The sequence below is a fragment of the Leguminivora glycinivorella genome, chromosome 2, assembly GCF_023078275.1.
Source record: "Leguminivora glycinivorella isolate SPB_JAAS2020 chromosome 2, LegGlyc_1.1, whole genome shotgun sequence".
NCBI classification, from domain to species: Eukaryota; Metazoa; Arthropoda; class Insecta; order Lepidoptera; family Tortricidae; genus Leguminivora; species Leguminivora glycinivorella.
In genome coordinates this window covers 12,459,280-12,478,944 of record NC_062972.1, presented here as the reverse complement: position 1 = coordinate 12,478,944, position 19,665 = coordinate 12,459,280, and the positions used below count along the sequence as shown (strand labels likewise).

Here is a 19,665-nt window from a genome sequence, read left to right as displayed (position 1 = left end):
GACTCTCGCTAGGTGGCTGGATCAAGGGCCAGATGCAGAAGGCGGTGATCTTGGACACGGCGCGGATAGTCCGACGGTTCCTCTCTCTGCAGCCCTAACCACCGGCAGCTTGGGCCCTGCCCCGCTGCTGGCGGCACCCTAGGTTAGGTTTTTTATAATGTGTTTATATGTTTTTTATATTGTTTTGTATGTGTTTTTGTATTTTACTTTTATATTCATATTATAAAAAGCTTAACCTAAGAAGCAAAATAAATAAAGGAAATAATAATAATATATCTCCTTGATTCACAAACGCAAACAGCTACAGTAAATACCTACTTATCATCTCCAATTTAATCATCTAGATCTCACTAATATCACCCCTAGTTCATCATTATGGGATGCACTTGGCTTCGGCCCGTGTAACCCATTATGCCAGTATTCCCAAAATACTGAGAATTATAAAGAAATATAAAAAAAAAAAAAATAATTTTCACTTGATAAATTAAAATTCGCGAATAACGCCTCACGTTTTATTTGCAAATTAACCGTAGACCTGCCAAAAATTGATTATTATTTAATTAATATTATGGCTAGTTTTATTTACATTGCCCACGGTAAACCCAGCATGAGAGCTCATGCATTAGTTTTTTTAGTAATTATTATAATTATAATTAATGTCGACGCTGGGAGGGATGTTGGTAAGATCAACAGATAATGTGTTGAAAAAATGTCTTATCTCGGCTACAGTGTAGCATCGTGTCAAGTCAAAGTTCCTATTTGCAACACGGGTGGTATAAAATCACGTAATCCCGTGTGCGCTCATCAGTGGAAATTCGTATATTCTAGAAATTCTTCAATCCACGCCACTACTCGTAGTTAAGACTTAATCCCATGTTCTATATGTCACAGGTCCGACGATTCTTCCAAAATCGAGACGGCGTATGAGCTTCTATCGCGTACCCACTAAACATCGTCTTGCACTTCGTAGCATCGAAGATGGTAATGCCATGATAAACATTTTGTACCTAACTTAATATAATTATTTGCTTTCCCTTATCCCAGTCATGTCGCCGTATGTCTTCCTCTTCCATACCTGCCTATCACCCATATCATCTCATCAATTTGTATTGCAATTGTTTTTATTCAAATTGGTGAAATGCTCAATACCTATTGATGTTAATAAAAGCGCAGTTATTATTTTCTGATCGACTTTTCTTCCACTTTCAAATGTTCAAAAAGAATTTGTTCTTTTTGGGACCTATTTCTCATGTTTTACGCCATTTCCTCTTTATACCTCAACGTAAACTAATAGATACAAAAGCACTAATACCGATATCATTACGCTCTTACAGATATTCAACAAAGCATGTATAGCATGCAGTCGTCTATCCGGAAATTCAAAATTGATATCCATACGTTGCAGTCCCAGTACTTACCTTTAATTCAAACGTTTGAAAATCTTTTGGATAAATGTGAAGCTATGAATATACAAGTACCAGTAACTCCACCACCAGATAATAACGGTGACCAGCAAACGAAACACATCAAGCACCACCATCACCACCATCACCATCGCGAAACTCATCATAAACATAAACATGAAAAACATACACACACCGAGCGACATGAATCTGTAGATCAGACTAGATAATCAGCGGTGGCCTGTGTCGAAGTCTTTAGGCAAGGGTCCCACGTTATACCCATAACTTACCCACTTAAGTACAATATTTACTTGTACAGTCACCGGCATAAAGAAGTAATGTTTTCTGTACCTTGTCGCCTTTAATCGTTAGACTATTTCGTACAACATTTTAAACAAGACGTTAATATGACAAGGTACAGAAATCATCACTTATTTTATGCCGGTGCCTGTATCTATCTCGTAACCTGTCAAAGGGTCATTAACGCAAGCGAGTGAGACTTTGTGCTTGGAAGCGATACATTTAATAATATTCAATCTCGCATCTCAATATAACCGTGGCAATGCAAAAAATCTTGTGGTTTTATTTAAATCTAGCTCCTCCAAAACTGTGTACAAGCACGTCAGTTCAAACAGTGTCTACGCACCATTACCCACCAAAGTATTTGTGAAATAGGTAATCAAATGTTTATTTGGAACTCGTTGGGATTTAGTGATGTGTTAATAACTCTTCAAGTAGACATCAAGAAAACTTTCTCAAATTATTTGGACACTTGTGTAGTGTGACTTGTGTGTGCTTTTTTTCTGAATATGCATAAAGTGAATATTGTTGAAAGTAAATAACGGCCGTAAAGTCATAACCTTATAATGTAAGGTTTTAATGAAGAATAATGTTGCTCTACGACCAGTGCAAAGTGACCGATGTGTTGGCTACCATAGAGAAGCTAAACGGGGACCTCTCTCATATACAGCAATGGTCGGGAAAGTTTGGCCTGTTTGTAAATCGCGCAAAGTGCCAGGCCATTATCATCGGTAGCTCTAAACAACTTGCCAAGCTAGATCTACAGACGATAGGTCCAGTGCACTTCAATGGCACTCCTATTCCTTTCAGCTCGTGCGTTAAGGATCTGGGAGTGCACTTGGATAGCACTTTAAGCTGGAGACCGCAGATTGCCGAAATCAGTCGGAAGGTTACGGGCACTCTTCACGCACTCAACAAGCTCAAACACTTCTTGCCAGTCAAAACTAAAACATCGACTATGGTGATGTATGCTGTCCTGACTTGAACGAGGAGCTTCTTGACAAATTGGACCGACTCCTTAACAATTGTATCCGATTCATCTTCTGTCTTCGAAAATTGTACATCCCACGGAAGTGCGGAGGTCGAGGCTTCCTAAACGCCAAAGATCTCCACAACCGTGAGGTGTACAATCTCAGGAATTACTTCCTTAACAACGAGTGTGGGATGCATCGTGATGTGGTGGCAGTTGACGGAAACCTCACGCCGCTCTCCTTGGCGAAAGAGAACTGGCGCAAACCTGTGGTACTAAGTACTGCGGACCGCAAGGCGGTATGGGAGAGCAAGCAGCTACACGGGCGGTTCTACAAGGCCCTCACGGGACCCGATGTAGACCTGCTCGCATCGGTGAACTGGTTACGATTCGGGGACCTCTTCGGAGAAACCGAGGGTTTTGCCTGTGCAATTGCGGACGAAGTTATGATGACGAACAACTACCGAAAATATATCCTGAAGGACGGTACGGTCGACATTTGTCGGGCATGCCGCCGTCCCGGAGAGTCACTCAGGCATATCATTTCCGGTTGTTCTCATCTTGCTAACGGCGAGTACCTGCACAGACATAATCTCGTAGCCAGGATTATTCACCAGCAACTTGCTCTTCAATACGGCCTTGTGGACCGCGAAGTACCGTACTACAAGTACTTGCCTGCGCCAGTTCTTGAAAATGGTCGTGCCACGCTCTATTGGGATCGATCTATTATCACTGACAGGACTATTGTAGCCAATAAGCCTGACATTGTGATAATAGATCGACCGCAACGCCGGGCCGTGCTCGTTGACATCACCATCCCCCATGATGAGAATCTCGTGAAAGCCGAGAAGGACAAGTCCAGTAAGTACCTAGACTTGGCTCACGAGATAACCGCCATGTGGGATGTTGATTCAACGATCATTGTTCCGATAGTCGTTTCAGCGAACGGTCTCATAGCGAAGAGTCTCGATCAACATCTTAAGAGACTCTCGCTAGGTGGCTGGATCAAGGGCCAGATGCAGAAGGCGGTGATCTTGGACACGGCGCGGATAGTCCGACGGTTCCTCTCTCTGCAGCCCTAACCACCGGCAGCTTGGGCCCTGCCCCGCTGCTGGCGGCACCCTAGGTTAGGTTTTTTATAATGTGTTTATATGTTTTTTATATTGTTTTGTATGTGTTTTTGTATTTTACTTTTATATTCATATTATAAAAAGCTTAACCTAAGAAGCAAAATAAATAAAGGAAATAATAATAATATATCTCCTTGATTCACAAACGCAAACAGCTACAGTAAATACCTACTTATCATCATCAATTTAATCATCTAGATCTCACTAATATCACCCCTAGTTCATCATTATGGGATGCACTTGGCTTCGGCCCGTGTAACCCATTATGCCAGTATTCCCAAAATACTGAGAATTATAAAGAAATATAAAAAAAATAATAATAATAATTTTCACTTGATAAATTAAAATTCGCGAATAACGCCTAACGTTTTATTTGCAAATTAACCGTAGACCTGCCAAAAATTGATTATTATTTAATTAATATTATGGCTAGTTTTATTTACATTGCCCACGGTAAACCCAGCATGAGAGCTCATGCATTAGTTTTTTTAGTAATTATTATAATTATAATTAATGTCGACGCTGGGAGGGATGTTGGTAAGATCAACAGATAATGTGTTGAAAAAATGTCTTATCTCGGCTACAGTGTAGCATCGTGTCAAGTCAAAGTTCCTATTTGCAACACGGGTGGTATAAAATCACGTAATCCCGTGTGCGCTCATCAGTGGAAATTCGTATATTCTAGAAATTATTCAATCCACGCCACTACTCGTAGTTAAGACTTAATCCCATGTTCTATATGTCACAGGTCCGACGATTCTTCCAAAATCGAGACGGCGTATGAGCTTCTATCGCGTACCCACTAAACATCGTCTTGCACTTCGTAGCATCGAAGATGGTAATGCCATGATAAACATTTTGTACCTAACTTAATATAATTATTTGCTTTCCCTTATCCCAGTCATGTCGCCGTATGTCTTCCTCTTCCATACCTGCCTATCACCCATATCATCTCATCAATTTGTATTGCAATTGTTTTTATTCAAATCGGTGAAATGCTCAATACTTATTGATGTTAATAAAAGCGCAGTTATTATTTTCTGATCGACTTTTCTTCCACTTTCAAATGTTCAAAAAGAATTTGTTCTTTTTGGGACCTATTTCTCATGTTTTACGCCATTTCCTCTTTATACCTCAACGTAAACTAATAGATACAAAAGCACTAATACCGATATCATTACGCTCTTACAGATATTCAACAAAGCATGTATAGCATGCAGTCGTCTATCCGGAAATTCAAAATTGATATCCATACGTTGCAGTCCCAGTACTTACCTTTAATTCAAACGTTTGAAAATCTTTTGGATAAATGTGAAGCTATGAATATACAAGTACCAGTAACTCCACCACCAGATAATAACGGTGACCAGCAAACGAAACACATCAAGCACCACCATCACCACCATCACCATCGCGAAACTCATCATAAACATAAACATGAAAAACATACACACACCGAGCGACATGAATCTGTAGATCAGACTAGATAATCAGCGGTGGCCTGTGTCGAAGTCTTTAGGCAAGGGTCCCACGTTATACCCATAACTTACCCACTTAAGTACAATATTTACTTGTACAGTCACCGGCATAAAGAAGTAATGTTTTCTGTACCTTGTCGCCTTTAATCGTTAGACTATTTCGTACAACATTTTAAACAAGACGTTAATATGACAAGGTACAGAAATCATCACTTATTTTATGCCGGTGCCTGTATCTATCTCGTAACCTGTCAAAGGGTCATTAACGCAAGCGAGTGAGACTTTGTGCTTGGAAGCGATACATTTAATAATATTCAATCTCGCATCTCAATATAACCGTGGCAATGCAAAAAATCTTGTGGTTTTATTTAAATCTAGCTCCTCCAAAACTGTGTACAAGCACGTCAGTTCAAACAGTGTCTACGCACCATTACCCACCAAAGTATTTGTGAAATAGGTAATCAAATGTTTATTTGGAACTCGTTGGGATTTAGTGATGTGTTAATAACTCTTCAAGTAGACATCAAGAAAACTTTCTCAAATTATTTGGACACTTGTGTAGTGTGACTTGTGTGTGCTTTTTTTCTGAATATGCATAAAGTGAATATTGTTGAAAGTAAATAACGGCCGTAAAGTCATAACCTTATAATGTAAGGTTTTAATGAAGAATAATGTTGCTCTACGACCAGTGCAAAGTGACCGATGTGTTGGCTACCATAGAGAAGCTAAACGGGGACCTCTCTCATATACAGCAATGGTCGGGAAAGTTTGGCCTGTTTGTAAATCGCGCAAAGTGCCAGGCCATTATCATCGGTAGCTCTAAACAACTTGCCAAGCTAGATCTACAGACGATAGGTCCAGTGCACTTCAATGGCACTCCTATTCCTTTCAGCTCGTGCGTTAAGGATCTGGGAGTGCACTTGGATAGCACTTTAAGCTGGAGACCGCAGATTGCCGAAATCAGTCGGAAGGTTACGGGCACTCTTCACGCACTCAACAAGCTCAAACACTTCTTGCCAGTCAAAACTAAAACATCGACTATGGTGATGTATGCTGTCCTGACTTGAACGAGGAGCTTCTTGACAAATTGGACCGACTCCTTAACAATTGTATCCGATTCATCTTCTGTCTTCGAAAATTTGATCACGTGTCCGCATTTCGCTCACAGCTCGGCTGGCTTCCCATTCGTCAACGGCGTAATATTCGCATGCTCTGCACTCTTTATTCTATTCTTAATGATCCACACTCCCCTGGATATCTAAAATCTCTTTTTAATTTTTCTGATGCTTCGCGGGTCCGTCAGTTTCGCTCTACCGGCAATCTCACTCTTTCTATTCCTCTTCACCGTACGGGCTTCATGTCATACTCTTTCGCCATTCAGGTTATCCGCCTCTGGAACGGTCTACCACTTAACATTAGGAAATTACCCAACAAATACGTTTTTAAAAAATCAGTGCGCGACTTCTTTGCTGGCAGCTTAAGGTAGAATTGAATGTTATCTTTCTGACAGGTTAGTAATATTTATATATATATATATATATATATATATATATATATAATTTATATATATGAGTACCTATGTATTATATAACCTATCGTTATTTATGTAATTGTATGTACGTTAATATATTATATGTCTAAGCTTTTGATTGATATTTCAAAATTGGTCTCTTAATGCACAGCCTACAATCTTCTCTGCTTTGCCCAAAGGTTGACTGGTAGAGAATGCCTCATGGCATTAAGTTCGCCTTTTGTACATTAAGTTGTTCTTTTGTGCAATAAAGTTTAAATAAATAAATAAATGTTAGTAACATTCATAATCAGCAGCACCTATTATTATTTTTCTGCCACGAAGGGTACATTGTAGATCTGGATAGAATGTTATCACAATCGGTACAATTCTGGGAATGGTGTTTTTGACGTATCCAATTAAATATGTATATGGTAGATTATGTTATAATATTCCGATATCGCAGTCACCTCTATTGATTGATTGTTCTAATCGCGAGTGCTATGTGGGAAAGCACGCAATGCAATTCATCAAGACATTGACAATGACATTTTATCCAATTCGGGTGCAATACGCTGCAACCACAATGATGAATATAAAACCATGATCACGTCTCCTCGACACGGTGTAAAAAAATTAACTTTAAGAATGTATGAAGTTTTGGTGTGGTTTTGTTCTCATTTATATTTGCATCGAAATTGATTAAATACTTTGTGCAAGTATAAAGTAAATGATTAATGAAAGACAATCTCTAAAATAAAATAACATTTGCCAGATTTTTGCTACCGCTCACGACGACATCTCAAAACAATTTTAAGTGCATAAAGCGATGTCAAGATTAATGTTTATTTTCGATATAATAAAATATTAAACAGTGTTTGCATAACGTAGATATGATAGAGACCACCCGCTAGCTGCGTAAGAGAGCACGCAGTCGAAAGATCTTTGTGCTAACAGTTGGCTTGCCTCAAACAAACATAACAAAGCAAACAGACTGGCAATTGAGGAAAGCGGTCGCATTTGATTTTTTATTTCTTTGCTCTCGGGTGGTTCACAATTTAACACAAAAAGAGAAAGCTTTTTCCCGTTCTGCGTTTTTCGCTTTTTTTGCTTCTGTGCAAGAATAATTTTATTTTTAATTCAAGCTAAATTCAATACTAGTTTTTTTACTTATCTTAAATAAGCAAATTTTATTGTACTTACTTATAACTAAGCAATGTTAGTGTTGTTATACATAACACCACTATACGGATGTCTGTGGGTCCCCTGCGTTTTTGGTAGCCACAAAAAAAAAACACACGTGATCGACAAGACATCCGATCGTCTACACTGCAGAATAATTGCGTTATGTGTCTATCTTACTTATTCTAATGATAGTGGCAAACAAATTCAGATTCCCGTTGACGGTAGTTCAACAGCCTATTACCTAACAACTGACTGCGTTTAGTAAGGTGTTAGATAACAGCTGAAGACTCGACGATCCGTCGCGGAGGCGTCAGCGCATGGTAAAAAAATATTTGTGTTTTGATCTGATCGAGGTATAAACATAACACTTAAATCTAACTGTCGCTTCAGAAGTCACATAAAGCGTCACTAACGACGTTATCGTTGTGAAGGGGAGCTCCGACAACGGGGGAACTTGGACGAAAAAATAGTTTCCGACTGATTCTTGTACATACTTTGTATGCTTGAAAAATCCGCCAAAAAGTAGAATCAGTTGAATTCGTGTATGATTTTATACTTACTTATAAATAGATACCTAATTAGAAGGTATTATGTTACTACATAGCCTTGATCACTTTCTGACTTTATTTGTATATTTTGAAGGCATGGTACATGTATGTATATAAATTTAATATTTATAGGCAATATGCCTCCATACATATAAGCAACCTTGAGTGCGATTGTCCGTTATAAGCATTGTAAAAAAATACCTACAGTAGAAATTAATAGCTTGACGATGACTGTGTAATTTTTATAGGAAACTGTGTGGATACTATGATGTACTACACGAGTTTAAGATACGTTACTCTATGTCGAAAACGTAGCGGTATATGTATAGATGTAGTTTTGGCACAAGCAAGTAACATTTTAGGGGCGGTCTTTTCCGTAACGTTCTTGTTATCGAGTAAAGTTTCTGAAGTCATAGTCATGGTAGCAACACTGACTAAAGATATCAACTGTTTAAACACAACAGTCAAAATCCAAGCATTCCCATGCATAAAATTAGTGCATGTTCCGCCATAACAGTCGATAATACGAGTACCACAAAGAAAATGCAATAGCAAACCGCTCTGGGACTGTAGCCAACAGTAAAATAGTTGCCTCTTCATGGCGAAAGAGACGCAACTGGCTCTGTCACACAAATACAGAAGATCGATAGAGAGAGATAACTACGACACGCTACGGAGTGACAACGATTTCATTTTTGGGTACAGACTGTGTTCAGCGAAGCAGAGGCCGCAACACGCCGTTAAATTGAACGTTACGGCTCCCAGGCTGTTCTAGTGTTCAGATCCAGATTAACTCTGATTGTAGTGTCGATACAACTCTAGATTCTGCTTTGATTATTCGTTAGACTAAAATTGTTACACAGACATCACGCCTGTATTCCCAAAAGAGGTAAGCAGAGTGTGCGAAACTGCTCATGTTTTCAGTGCCACTCTTAGCAATTATGGGGTTAACGAAACTGGCAGCTGGGGCTGCTGCTGAGGTGGCGGCTCTGAGGAAGCGGGAGAAGTATGCGGGGTTGGAGGACAGGCTGTTGGTGCGCAGAGGCAATTGAGTTTTGTAAAGAGGTTGGGAACCGGTTGAGGGATAGGGGCCTTGATCCCCGCTCCGGGTCATTCCTGGTGCAGAGGTTGTCCATCGCGATTCAGCGTGGCAATGCTGCGAGCGTGTTTTGACAGATGTTAGTTACCTTTGCGCCTGGGATGACGCGGGGGGTAAGGTACAAGGTGACCTTAGACTGATGTTAGTTAAGTTAGTTAGTTAATAAATGTTATTGGTGATGTGATACTTAGTTGCTATCAATGGACCACCTGTGGGTTCTATCATCGGACCGGTCCAATCACGGCAACTTTTTTTTTAATTATTCACCCCTGCGCAATTAGACAATAAGTAAGAAAAACTAGTACATATGAAAAGAATATATATATTTTTTAATTATAAACTTTGTATAAAAAATATTTAATAAAAAAAAATATTGTCGATTTCCACAAGTTTCCTTGATTACCTAGACCATTGGTATAAATTTCCTAAGTCCATTGGTGGCGACTTTGTGGTCCAATGAAGGCGACTCTGGTCCAAAGAAGGCAACAGCTTATGAAAACCTTTTAACGATTTATCTCTAAATTTATTATACTTTTTTTATTGTGAATAAGCTGATTCATAAATAGATGTCAAGAATTAAAACTTCTCAAACTAGTTTTATTTTTTTGACATACAGTCTATGAATTATAGAGCGAAGTTAAGTAGTCCAATGATAGCAACCTTCCCCTAATGTGTTATTTCATATCTAGGTTAAGTTAGGTTTAGTTTTTCTTTAATGTGTAATTTTTGACGTGTACTTTTTTTATGTATTTGACTTAATTAAATTTCTTCGTATGCTTAACGAAATTGGGATATTTCCTACTGTTATAGCACACCTCGGACACTGGCGATCAAGTATATGAAGGAGGCGCGTTCCTAGCACACATTCTAAGCTCGTGTAGGTGAACGCGTACCATGCTTGTATGAGTGAGATGTGGCAGGTCGACTGTTCGCGTTTTTGACAGGCGGTAACTGTGAGGTAACCGAGAGGGTCTGGGCGGCTCTTTCAGCGGGGAGCGGGAGTGGCCATACTGTACGATAGTACTCTTTATTATACTGTGGTTATAGTATTGACAGGTTGCCACGCTATAGTTGTCCCATAACAGTCGACTTCTACGACACCCACGGATGGAAAGTGGGTGGTGAAATTGTTAACTCATCGCCAATCAGAATAAATACTTACAGGGAAAATACTTTTAAATTCTTATTTTCATTTTACTACTTACTGTAGAAATTTCCGACGAATACGCCAGTTTACATTATAATTTAAGTGCATATAGTTCTTGTCTAGCTCGAACAAATTGTAGGAACCCTTACGGCTCAGCCACGACATTGGTCTAAGCGCGACAGCGGCGAGCGGCGGCCATACATTGAAGCGAGACACAGCGATGGGACTTTTCATTCGCACGTATGGCTGCCCCTCGCCGCTGCCGCGCTTAGACCAATGTCGTGGCTGGGCCGTTAGTACGTACGTGCGCGGTTTAAGATCCCCTCGGCGATAACATGCAGCACGCAAGGGATGGTACCAACGCCGCCAGGCTATTTGTAATTTACTTTAAAATATCAACCATAAAGTGCACTTTAACCACTTTTAGTGCAGACGATAATCATGATAAATATTGATACTTTAGGTATTGCCATTTTCTGTTGAGAACTTGAAATACTTTAAATATAAAAGTATCAGCTATTGATAACAGGTAAAACATTTAATGTCAAGCTAATGTCAATTTTTTTTTTTTTAATACTACGTCGGTGGCAAACAAGTATACGGCCCGCCTGATGTAAAGCGGTCACCGTAACCTATGGACGCCTGCAACTCAAACAGTGTCACATGCGCGTTGCCACCCCATTAGAAACTTGTACATTCCCTTTTGCTGTGTTAAGTACACAGTAAAAAGGAGTGTACAAGTTCTAAGGAGGGTTCGGGTTGCCGACGACTCAAAGGACAATAAACGGAACAAGTTAGTTCCGTAAGTCCTCCCGTCATCAGCACACCGCACCCTCGTTGAGCTCTGGCAGCCTTACTCACCGACAGGAACACAACACTATGAGTAGGGTCTAGTGCTATTTGGCTGCGGTCTTCTGTAAGGCGGAGGTACTACCCCAGTTGGGCTCTGCTCTAGATTCGAGCGAGACAATATCCGCTGTGCTGTGCCCTACCACACAAAGCACAATTATATGCCGACAGCAAGACTCATGCGAAACGAAACGGTACAATACTTCGAACATCGACCGATTTAAAATTAAAACAATTTGTGTGATTATACATATTTCTATTCAATGCAGTTTCTAATCATATTTTTATTAAATAGATTAACGAGAAATTATTACGAATCCTGTAACGTAACCACCCTTTAAGCTCATTCGCAGACAACCAAATAAATAGACTAACTGTGAAACTGTTGCATTTTCTTCGAAAACCTAAAAATTATGACATTTCCACTATTCCCCGTATCATACGCCTTCTAGTTGACCTGTATTCTATTCCATTGTACCATGAATTAATATGATAGTCGCTTTGGTGCATAACGCCATTCATTAGGGTTTTATCTCACAGGAAGGCGTCGTGATGATATATGGCCCGCTCGAAATTGGTACTTCGTTTCAATTTATGTAGGATACCTAGAAAGTCATAAATAATTTGGAAATACGATATTCTGTATTCGCTAGCTGAAATCTCGATTTAGCAATAGCAAAGTGTAGTAAGTACAGAAGACTGACATCCAATTTGTGTAAAATGATGTGGTAAATAAAACAAATGTACTTACACATTTTAGGTAATATAGTTTAAAAAAATTTAACTGGACTCTACTAACAGGAGTTTTGGCAGGACAAAGATCTTAAATAAAATTAAGCTTTTGCCAATGCCCTCAGGATCGGTGCACATTTAAGTAACTGTAATAACCTAATATTATGACTTGTTAACCATGTTTATAATATTACAGTCGGCAAGAAGGTAAATGTTACATTTAAATGTCCTTATAGATTATGTATTATTAATGTATGATAATTTTCATTTCATTTCATTTCTTTATTAGTTAACCATGTCTATACATAATATACAGTACAGCACATGAAACCCCATGAGGTGTAGCAAAAGATAAAATTAGAGAATATAAGTCAAGTAAGATATAGCGATACATAAAGTGAAAAAGAGAAAAAAAATATTTAAAAAAATAAAAAATTCAATTAAAAATTATGCAATGTAAATAGAAGACAGATTAATAAATAGAACTATGGTCTTTAAATATGTCATTAATATTATAAAAGTAACCTTTTAGTAAAAACATTTTGAGGGAATTCTTAGTCTTGGATTTCCTTTAGTTCTATAATCTATAATGTAGGTATTATAGATAACAGATTTAATAATAATTTTTTGGACTGGAAATCACTGGAAAACTAAGTCAAGCGAGTAATATTTTGTTTTGTAGAAGGAAGACCAGTTGTTAGTCTTGAATTTACTAGTCTCTGGTAAAAGCTATATATTGATATTATTTTAGTAGTGCCTCTGTGAGCAATAAATCTTACAAACTCCCATGACTTTAGAAAAATTGAATACCTAAAATATTAAACATATAATTAGATAATTAGCGTGTCCGCTCATTCTCTCGAGATTTAGTTAAGAGCGTATTTAAAAATCCGTTTACTTTGTGATTCCTCTTCCTCAATTATTTTCTTAGTCAAATGAAATCAATATAACCCAGTGTTTTTATAAATTACAGGAAAAATGGAAGAATTCACACCTCCGGCAGGACTCGAACCTGCGACCTCTGGCTTTGCCGGAGCCAGCCGCGCTCCCAACTGCGCCACGGAGGCCACTTATTTAAAAATATGTAATATCGCTCGCAGACGTTTCTGCATGATAAAAAACAAATTTAGTATTTTTATAGTTATGAAAAAAAAAATGTATTTTTGCCCTCCGCACAAGTGGAAAGCACTTCATATAAATCATTCCCGTTTGGTCCCACCGATTTTATGATGGAGACCACATGAGGCGGAAAATAAGAATTTACCAAAATAAAAACGATAAAAACCAAGCAAATCTATCGAACGTTCTCCTAATCCTGATTAATGTAAATTAAGAGGCTATTAGAACTAGAAGTTCCATCCATCAATGCCCAAGGGATCTGTTAACGGGTTTTCCGAACTCCAATGAGTTTCCAAAATAAGTAAAACTTTTGGGTCTCACCCATATTACTATAGGGATTAATTTTGAAAGCACTTGCTACTAAAGCTGCCACATTTCCTGCTATATAAATAATAAGCTAAGCTTGCTGGCAGTTAATTTTGCATTTCTAGTTTGTTTGACAGATAAATTAGTTTTAATATGAGATACGGTATCTAGAATTGCGGCTAATTTGTTGATAAAATCCGATCTCAATAGATATGGCAGGTGTATTTGCTATCTAGACTAATCAAATTTACAATGAATATTGATTTAGTAGTACCAAGAAAAGCTACGGTATACGTTTTTCTTTCGATATTTTCCTTAAATTCTTATTAAATTAATAGAGATTTGGCAGCAACCAGTATCAGTAGTGCTACTACTAACGAAACGCCAAATTGAAATTCTATTAAATAACCTTTTATCCGGAAGATTGAAACTATTAGCAGTGTCGACTCTCACTTGATCGCTCCTCAAGAAACGCAGCAACATTAATGTAGCTACACAGTATATTATAAATTCTACCTTTAAATAGTTTCTTATACGTTCTCATTAAAATCACGAACGGTCCGCGAACTTATTTGGAGCCTGTATGACATTTTTACTGGACTGGACCACTTTTGGCGTCCAGTTTTTACGTTGTTCCGCTCAGGTTCTGCTTTTGTTTTAATGTCAGACAGTGGTTTCAACATAACTGACATTTATAAATTAACTAACGACGCAGCGTTGTGTCACCTGAATTCAAGGTCCATGGCAAAATCCATAAACAATGTAATCATAAATTAACAAAGCAACTTTCGACTTATCTACCTCACTGAAAATGTTGGAAGCCTGACCACTGCCGTTAGCTCATTCGCTTGATTTTCTTTGCTAAAACTTAAAACATTACATAAGGAGTTAGTGGATTAGTGCGTAAGCAAAATGTAGTCTATTATATTAACTTTTTTATTATACTAGTATCTGTGATATCATATTCCATAATTCTTTATTTTTCCACAATATGTCTACACTCTACGTGTGATACTGAAATCGATTAATAAAACTATCTCTGACATAACCGTGTCTAAAATTCTAAATACACCTGTCCAATAACATAACAAGTTGAAACTTTTTATTCCAGTAATAAATTCGAGACAATATAAAATTAAGGATAACGAAATGTACGAGGAATATTACGTGATTATAGTCGTATTAGTCATGGTTTATTTGGTCTTATAAATCACCAAAAAACAGGCGTCTATCGCGTGACCGCCGTCACGTTACGTACCAACACCGATGTCATAATTCTGTTTCGATTCCATTCGCCCGTGACTAATGCTTACGAACTTAGAATAATTACTTTCAAATTGTGTATATCCTTTTAATAAGTTCGTTTTTTTAAGGATTTAGCATGATCTTTAAATAATTTTCGAGCTGTAGAACCGAAAGCTCCATGCATCCGCCATTTTAATTTATTTCCAAAAATGAATAGACAAAAAAAACATTGAACCTATTCACAAAATTTCAAAATAATCGGTTGAGAAATGCGATCTTTAGAAGAAAACTTCCAGTCTGAAAGTATTTTGCCTGAGACAGGAACCATCGCTAACCGTAGGTATCGATAATTTAAACAATGAGCAATAAAGACACCAAAATATTATTAGGTAATAAAGTTTTTTCCGATAGTCAGTGGTTCTCCTTTCTCCCAAGCATACATCTAGTGAACCTTTTTCATAAAAACATCTTCCAAACGCGATAAAATACTAGAAATCCGTCGATAGCCAACAATCCTTTGGGGAGCACCTGAAGTGCAGAACTGGAAATTGGAAACCGTAACTCAACAAGTATTAGGGGAAGGAAAACTCCGGTGCCGCCATCTGTAGGCCTTATCTAGAGCTATAAATACACGGGGCCCGGAACGAAGGCGCAGGAATTATGGCCGAAGGTACTTACGTACGGTATAATGGATAATTCATGCACCCCTCGTCTCTAATTTTAAAGTTTATTTCTTTTGTATATAATTATTTTAACCAAAGCTGTTAATTTTTTATGGATAAGAGTCATGCCTTTGTATGTATTTATTTTGCTAATTTAATTCAGCAAAAATAGCTTCAGTAAGGTAATACAGTTTCAATAAATTAACTAAATTATTTCACAATTAACGAAAAGTACGATTTCAGTCAATTAAAAGTAACATAATAGAACTAGGTAGTCTAGGTACTTGAAAAAAAATTGTTTTATTAAACTCGCGACACATATTTTAATGTAATCACACTCTATTTATATTCAAAAATAATTAGCAACCAAAAATACTTCAACAATACGAGTATATCATTAATCATACACACCACTATAATAATTACCTCTGCATCAACTAGCCGACTTTTGAATAATTCAGGTCGACACTCGAGGTTACGTCTTAAATTATGACATCTTAATATCTGACCTAAATTCAGCTTCAGAAAACAAAACGATCCCAAGTCAAACAATTGCGTAAATTCAAAGCAAGCCAATTTAAACTAACTGACTTCAGAACGATAACCGAAAGATAATACGGGACAGACAAAGCTCATACAAAAAAGCGTACCCCTGAAATGTATGGGCCTTTTAGGCTTAAAACTAGATGGCGATGTTTCGCAGCCTGGAAGTGGCCAAAATCAAATTTTCCCCAAATATTTTTGCGTGTTTTATTTTTTATAAGAACAAATGACATGCTTTTTTATTTTAATATCATCATACACATTTTGAAAAAAATAAATTTGTAGCAAGAACCATTGTAGGCATCATCAGTGTAGTTATGAGAGTATTTAATAGGTGGCGCTAAAAAATGTAGGTACGATTCTCAGTATGAAGATTGTAAATCCTATATAAATCATCCTTGTCAAAGGATTACTTTTGTCCTGGTACCTCCTGTATTTACTTACTATGAGATTTTACAGCCGCATCCATAAATCTACATTTTACCAACTAATTAGCATCCGGTCCCTTTCTCGAATTTATTCGGCCTTGATGAGACAGTAATGAAAGCATTTTTATATTTAAGGAAAAAATGGAAAAATTTACGCTTCCGGCGGGACTTGAACCCGCATCATTTGCAATCCGTGCAAGGCTCTTAACCAATTGAGCTACGGAAGCCACGCCGGACATCGCAAATCTTTCCATGCCTTTCCTTATGTACACACGTCTTGGGGTGACGAATGTTTAGAATCGTTAGCAGACGTTTCTGCTTGTTAAAAATAAATTTAGTAATGAAAGCGTTTTATACATAGAATATTATGGATGTACTTACATGTACCTTTGTACGTATAAACATTTAGGAGCTGATACGCTAGAGGGAACAGAATCTATAAAGAATATCTTCTTTTTCAGCGTACGGATTGTACTGCACGGATTGTTTCAAGTTGCTTCCTTCGGGACACGTTTTAATCTGCTTTCCCGTTTTAATAGTCCAACCACCATTTAGACCAAGTAAATTCCAAACTCTACGTCCAAGTTTACAGTAATATAATTATACCTGCAAGTTCGCAGACAGTCACACCGCAACACCGTTCTAATAAATGGATTACCCACCTAATTTTTCACTTCTACCCCCCAGAGACTGCGGCAAATAAAACAAAAACAATGCGACGTTCATTTGTTTCTTGTCACTGCACGCACGATGATCGCATAGCGAGTGTACGATCAGGCGGGTATGGTAGCGTGATAGGATATATCACACTAACGTACTAGGCTTGCTGTTGTAGTAACTTACATAAACGACACACTTACCAGTTATTGTGTTTCAATAATATAAAATTTCCTATTTCTATAAAAGCGGCGTTAAATTCATGTTCAGTGTTTGTCAATTTGGTTTTCCCCTCACTAGCTCGGAAACACGTGTTTTGTCCTTTAATACCAGCGGGTAAAAACGCATTTTATCCACTAGTGGGTAAAGTAATTTGACCTTGAATAAAGTCAAATTAACTGCTTTAAAATTTTTAACTTCTGATTAGCAGAAACGTCTGCAATCGATGCCAATACGATAAAAATTTAGCATGGTTAGCGCATCGTAACTGGTGAATTTCCAATATGACTTGGAACTCCGGTTGCCGTTTAAGAAGTTGTTACACTCGGGTGCAAATGTATTTTACTTTTCGTGTTTTAAAAAACTCGCAAGTTCAGGATTCTATTCTCGAACCACTCGCTTCGCTCGTGGTTCAACTATAGAATCCTGAACTTGCTCGTTTTTCAATTCCACACTCGGCGTTAAAATACAACTTTGCCCCCTTGTATAACAAATAACTATTATGCTCTTGTGTTCTACTTATTTATTCGAATACCTACATTTATTTTTTATTTATTTATTTATGTGTAATCGTAATAGTGTATGTTTTAATTTGTTCATAAGGTGAAACTAAAAAACTGCAAAATTTTAGTCTGGTACCTATTTATATTTTTTGATCTGAAGTAGGTTTGCGACCATATGAAGCCTAGATGTTGAACTAATTTCACCGTAACCACACAAAAATACCCACAAGAAACAAAAACATACCGACATTCATTTGTTCCTTGTCACCACACACAAGAACTTTCACAATAATGACGTTTCTTACATCTCTCGCAATTTTTCTCCGCTGTCTCCGCCACTTGACTCCGACAGAGGGCTCTCTCAAAACCGCCCTAGGGGAGTGTTGATTAATAAAGGAAATAAAAAAAAACTTTGAAAACGCGAAATGATTGAAAGGAGTCACGTTCTACGCAGGGTTCCGAAATGAATTCTGATTTTTGGTGATAGGGAACATGCATTAACCGCCTCGTTGACTTTCGGAGTGCATGTTCTAGTGCTGATGTGATGTCAAATTATTCATTTCCTTTTGATCCAACGCCACTTTATTCAAATGTAATGGCTTCCATCAATGTATTTGTTTACATAGGTACTAACTTCACATGACGTTTTATTTAAATCTTTGTAAACTTATAAGTAACTACTGATTTTGTGTTGTGCTGTACTTGTATTAATACATATTTACACTTACTCCTAGCGAATTTTTAGTTTCGTGAAGGGTAAGTATTAGGTATTTGGTATTTAGGCGATACCTTAGCAAAATCGCACACACTTTATGAATATCCAGTATTTTCAGCCAAAAAAATTTTTGAAGTAAAATGTGCTGAGTATTAATTTCTGCAACTAAAATGACAATGTACTGTACTCCTTACGGATTAATAAAGTTAACAATTCTATCCGTCTTAACATCTCGTCTTTAATTCTTACTGATAAGAGGCATCATCCAACACCTGGTGTGAAATGCAATCAAGTTTAATTATTACGGGTATTAATAACAAGGGTGCACTTGGGGTTGAACGGGTCGCCATGGTAACGCCCCTTCGGACGCAGCCTGCGAATGTAGCCTGCATTAATATGTGTTTAGTTATTTACGAGAAAAGCTGATTAGGGGTGTAATTGTTACGAGGTTTTCGGGTGAACAGCCAACGTATCTCTGAATGCCGTTGGATCAATGAAACTGTTCAACATTTAAAGCGTGGCTGTGGTAAAACGAAGAAGTACCTATTCAATTTGGGTGGATTATTATGATAATTATTTCTCAGTCAGCTTGATTTAGAATGAAGATGCGTTTACCTTTTATTATAATATCATTGCACAATACATGTAAGTAGGTACAAATGACGGACTTAGTGCCAGAAGAATAACTTTTAAACTTTTTTTGGCAACGTATCTTATGTGATACACAACACCCTATACATGTGTTATCATTCTGTATAAAGTGACCGGTGACTCAATATTTTTTTTGTCAAGAAAAAGGTTACGTTTCGTCATGGCAAACAGTCCATGAAAAAATACATTACATTTAAGTAATGAATTCAAATTGTAATAGGGATCATTTTGATGTATTGAGCAGGAAACGGAAAAATAAAACTAAA

At 37.5% G+C, this 19,665-nt stretch overlaps 2 protein-coding genes across 2 annotated transcripts; both read left to right on the top strand.

Moving 5' to 3' along the window:
* The first annotated feature begins 597 nt into the window (after positions 1–597).
* On the top strand, positions 598–1,975 carry LOC125242404. The gene is made up of 3 exons (XM_048151206.1): positions 598–680; positions 892–981; positions 1,335–1,975. Exons 1-3 carry the CDS (start codon positions 608–610, stop codon positions 1,631–1,633), a joined length of 462 nt encoding a protein of 153 aa, XP_048007163.1. The 5' UTR covers positions 598–607; the 3' UTR covers positions 1,634–1,975.
* A 2,282-nt stretch (positions 1,976–4,257) lies between these two features.
* LOC125242236 lies at positions 4,258–5,635 on the top strand. Its single transcript, XM_048150973.1, has 3 exons — positions 4,258–4,340; positions 4,552–4,641; positions 4,995–5,635. Exons 1-3 carry the CDS (start codon positions 4,268–4,270, stop codon positions 5,291–5,293), a joined length of 462 nt encoding a protein of 153 aa, XP_048006930.1. The 5' UTR covers positions 4,258–4,267; the 3' UTR covers positions 5,294–5,635.
* The last annotated feature ends 14,030 nt before the right edge of the window (positions 5,636–19,665 follow it).

Coding starts and splice junctions, on each gene's coding strand:
- LOC125242404 (XM_048151206.1), top strand. CDS start 608: ATGAGAGCTCATGCATTAGTTTTTTTAGTAATTATTATAATTATAATT. Junction 681..891: donor CGACGCTGGGAGGGATGTTG/GTAAGATCAACA, acceptor TATATGTCACAG/GTCCGACGATTCTTCCAAAA. Junction 982..1,334: donor ACTTCGTAGCATCGAAGATG/GTAATGCCATGA, acceptor ACGCTCTTACAG/ATATTCAACAAAGCATGTAT.
- LOC125242236 (XM_048150973.1), top strand. CDS start 4,268: ATGAGAGCTCATGCATTAGTTTTTTTAGTAATTATTATAATTATAATT. Junction 4,341..4,551: donor CGACGCTGGGAGGGATGTTG/GTAAGATCAACA, acceptor TATATGTCACAG/GTCCGACGATTCTTCCAAAA. Junction 4,642..4,994: donor ACTTCGTAGCATCGAAGATG/GTAATGCCATGA, acceptor ACGCTCTTACAG/ATATTCAACAAAGCATGTAT.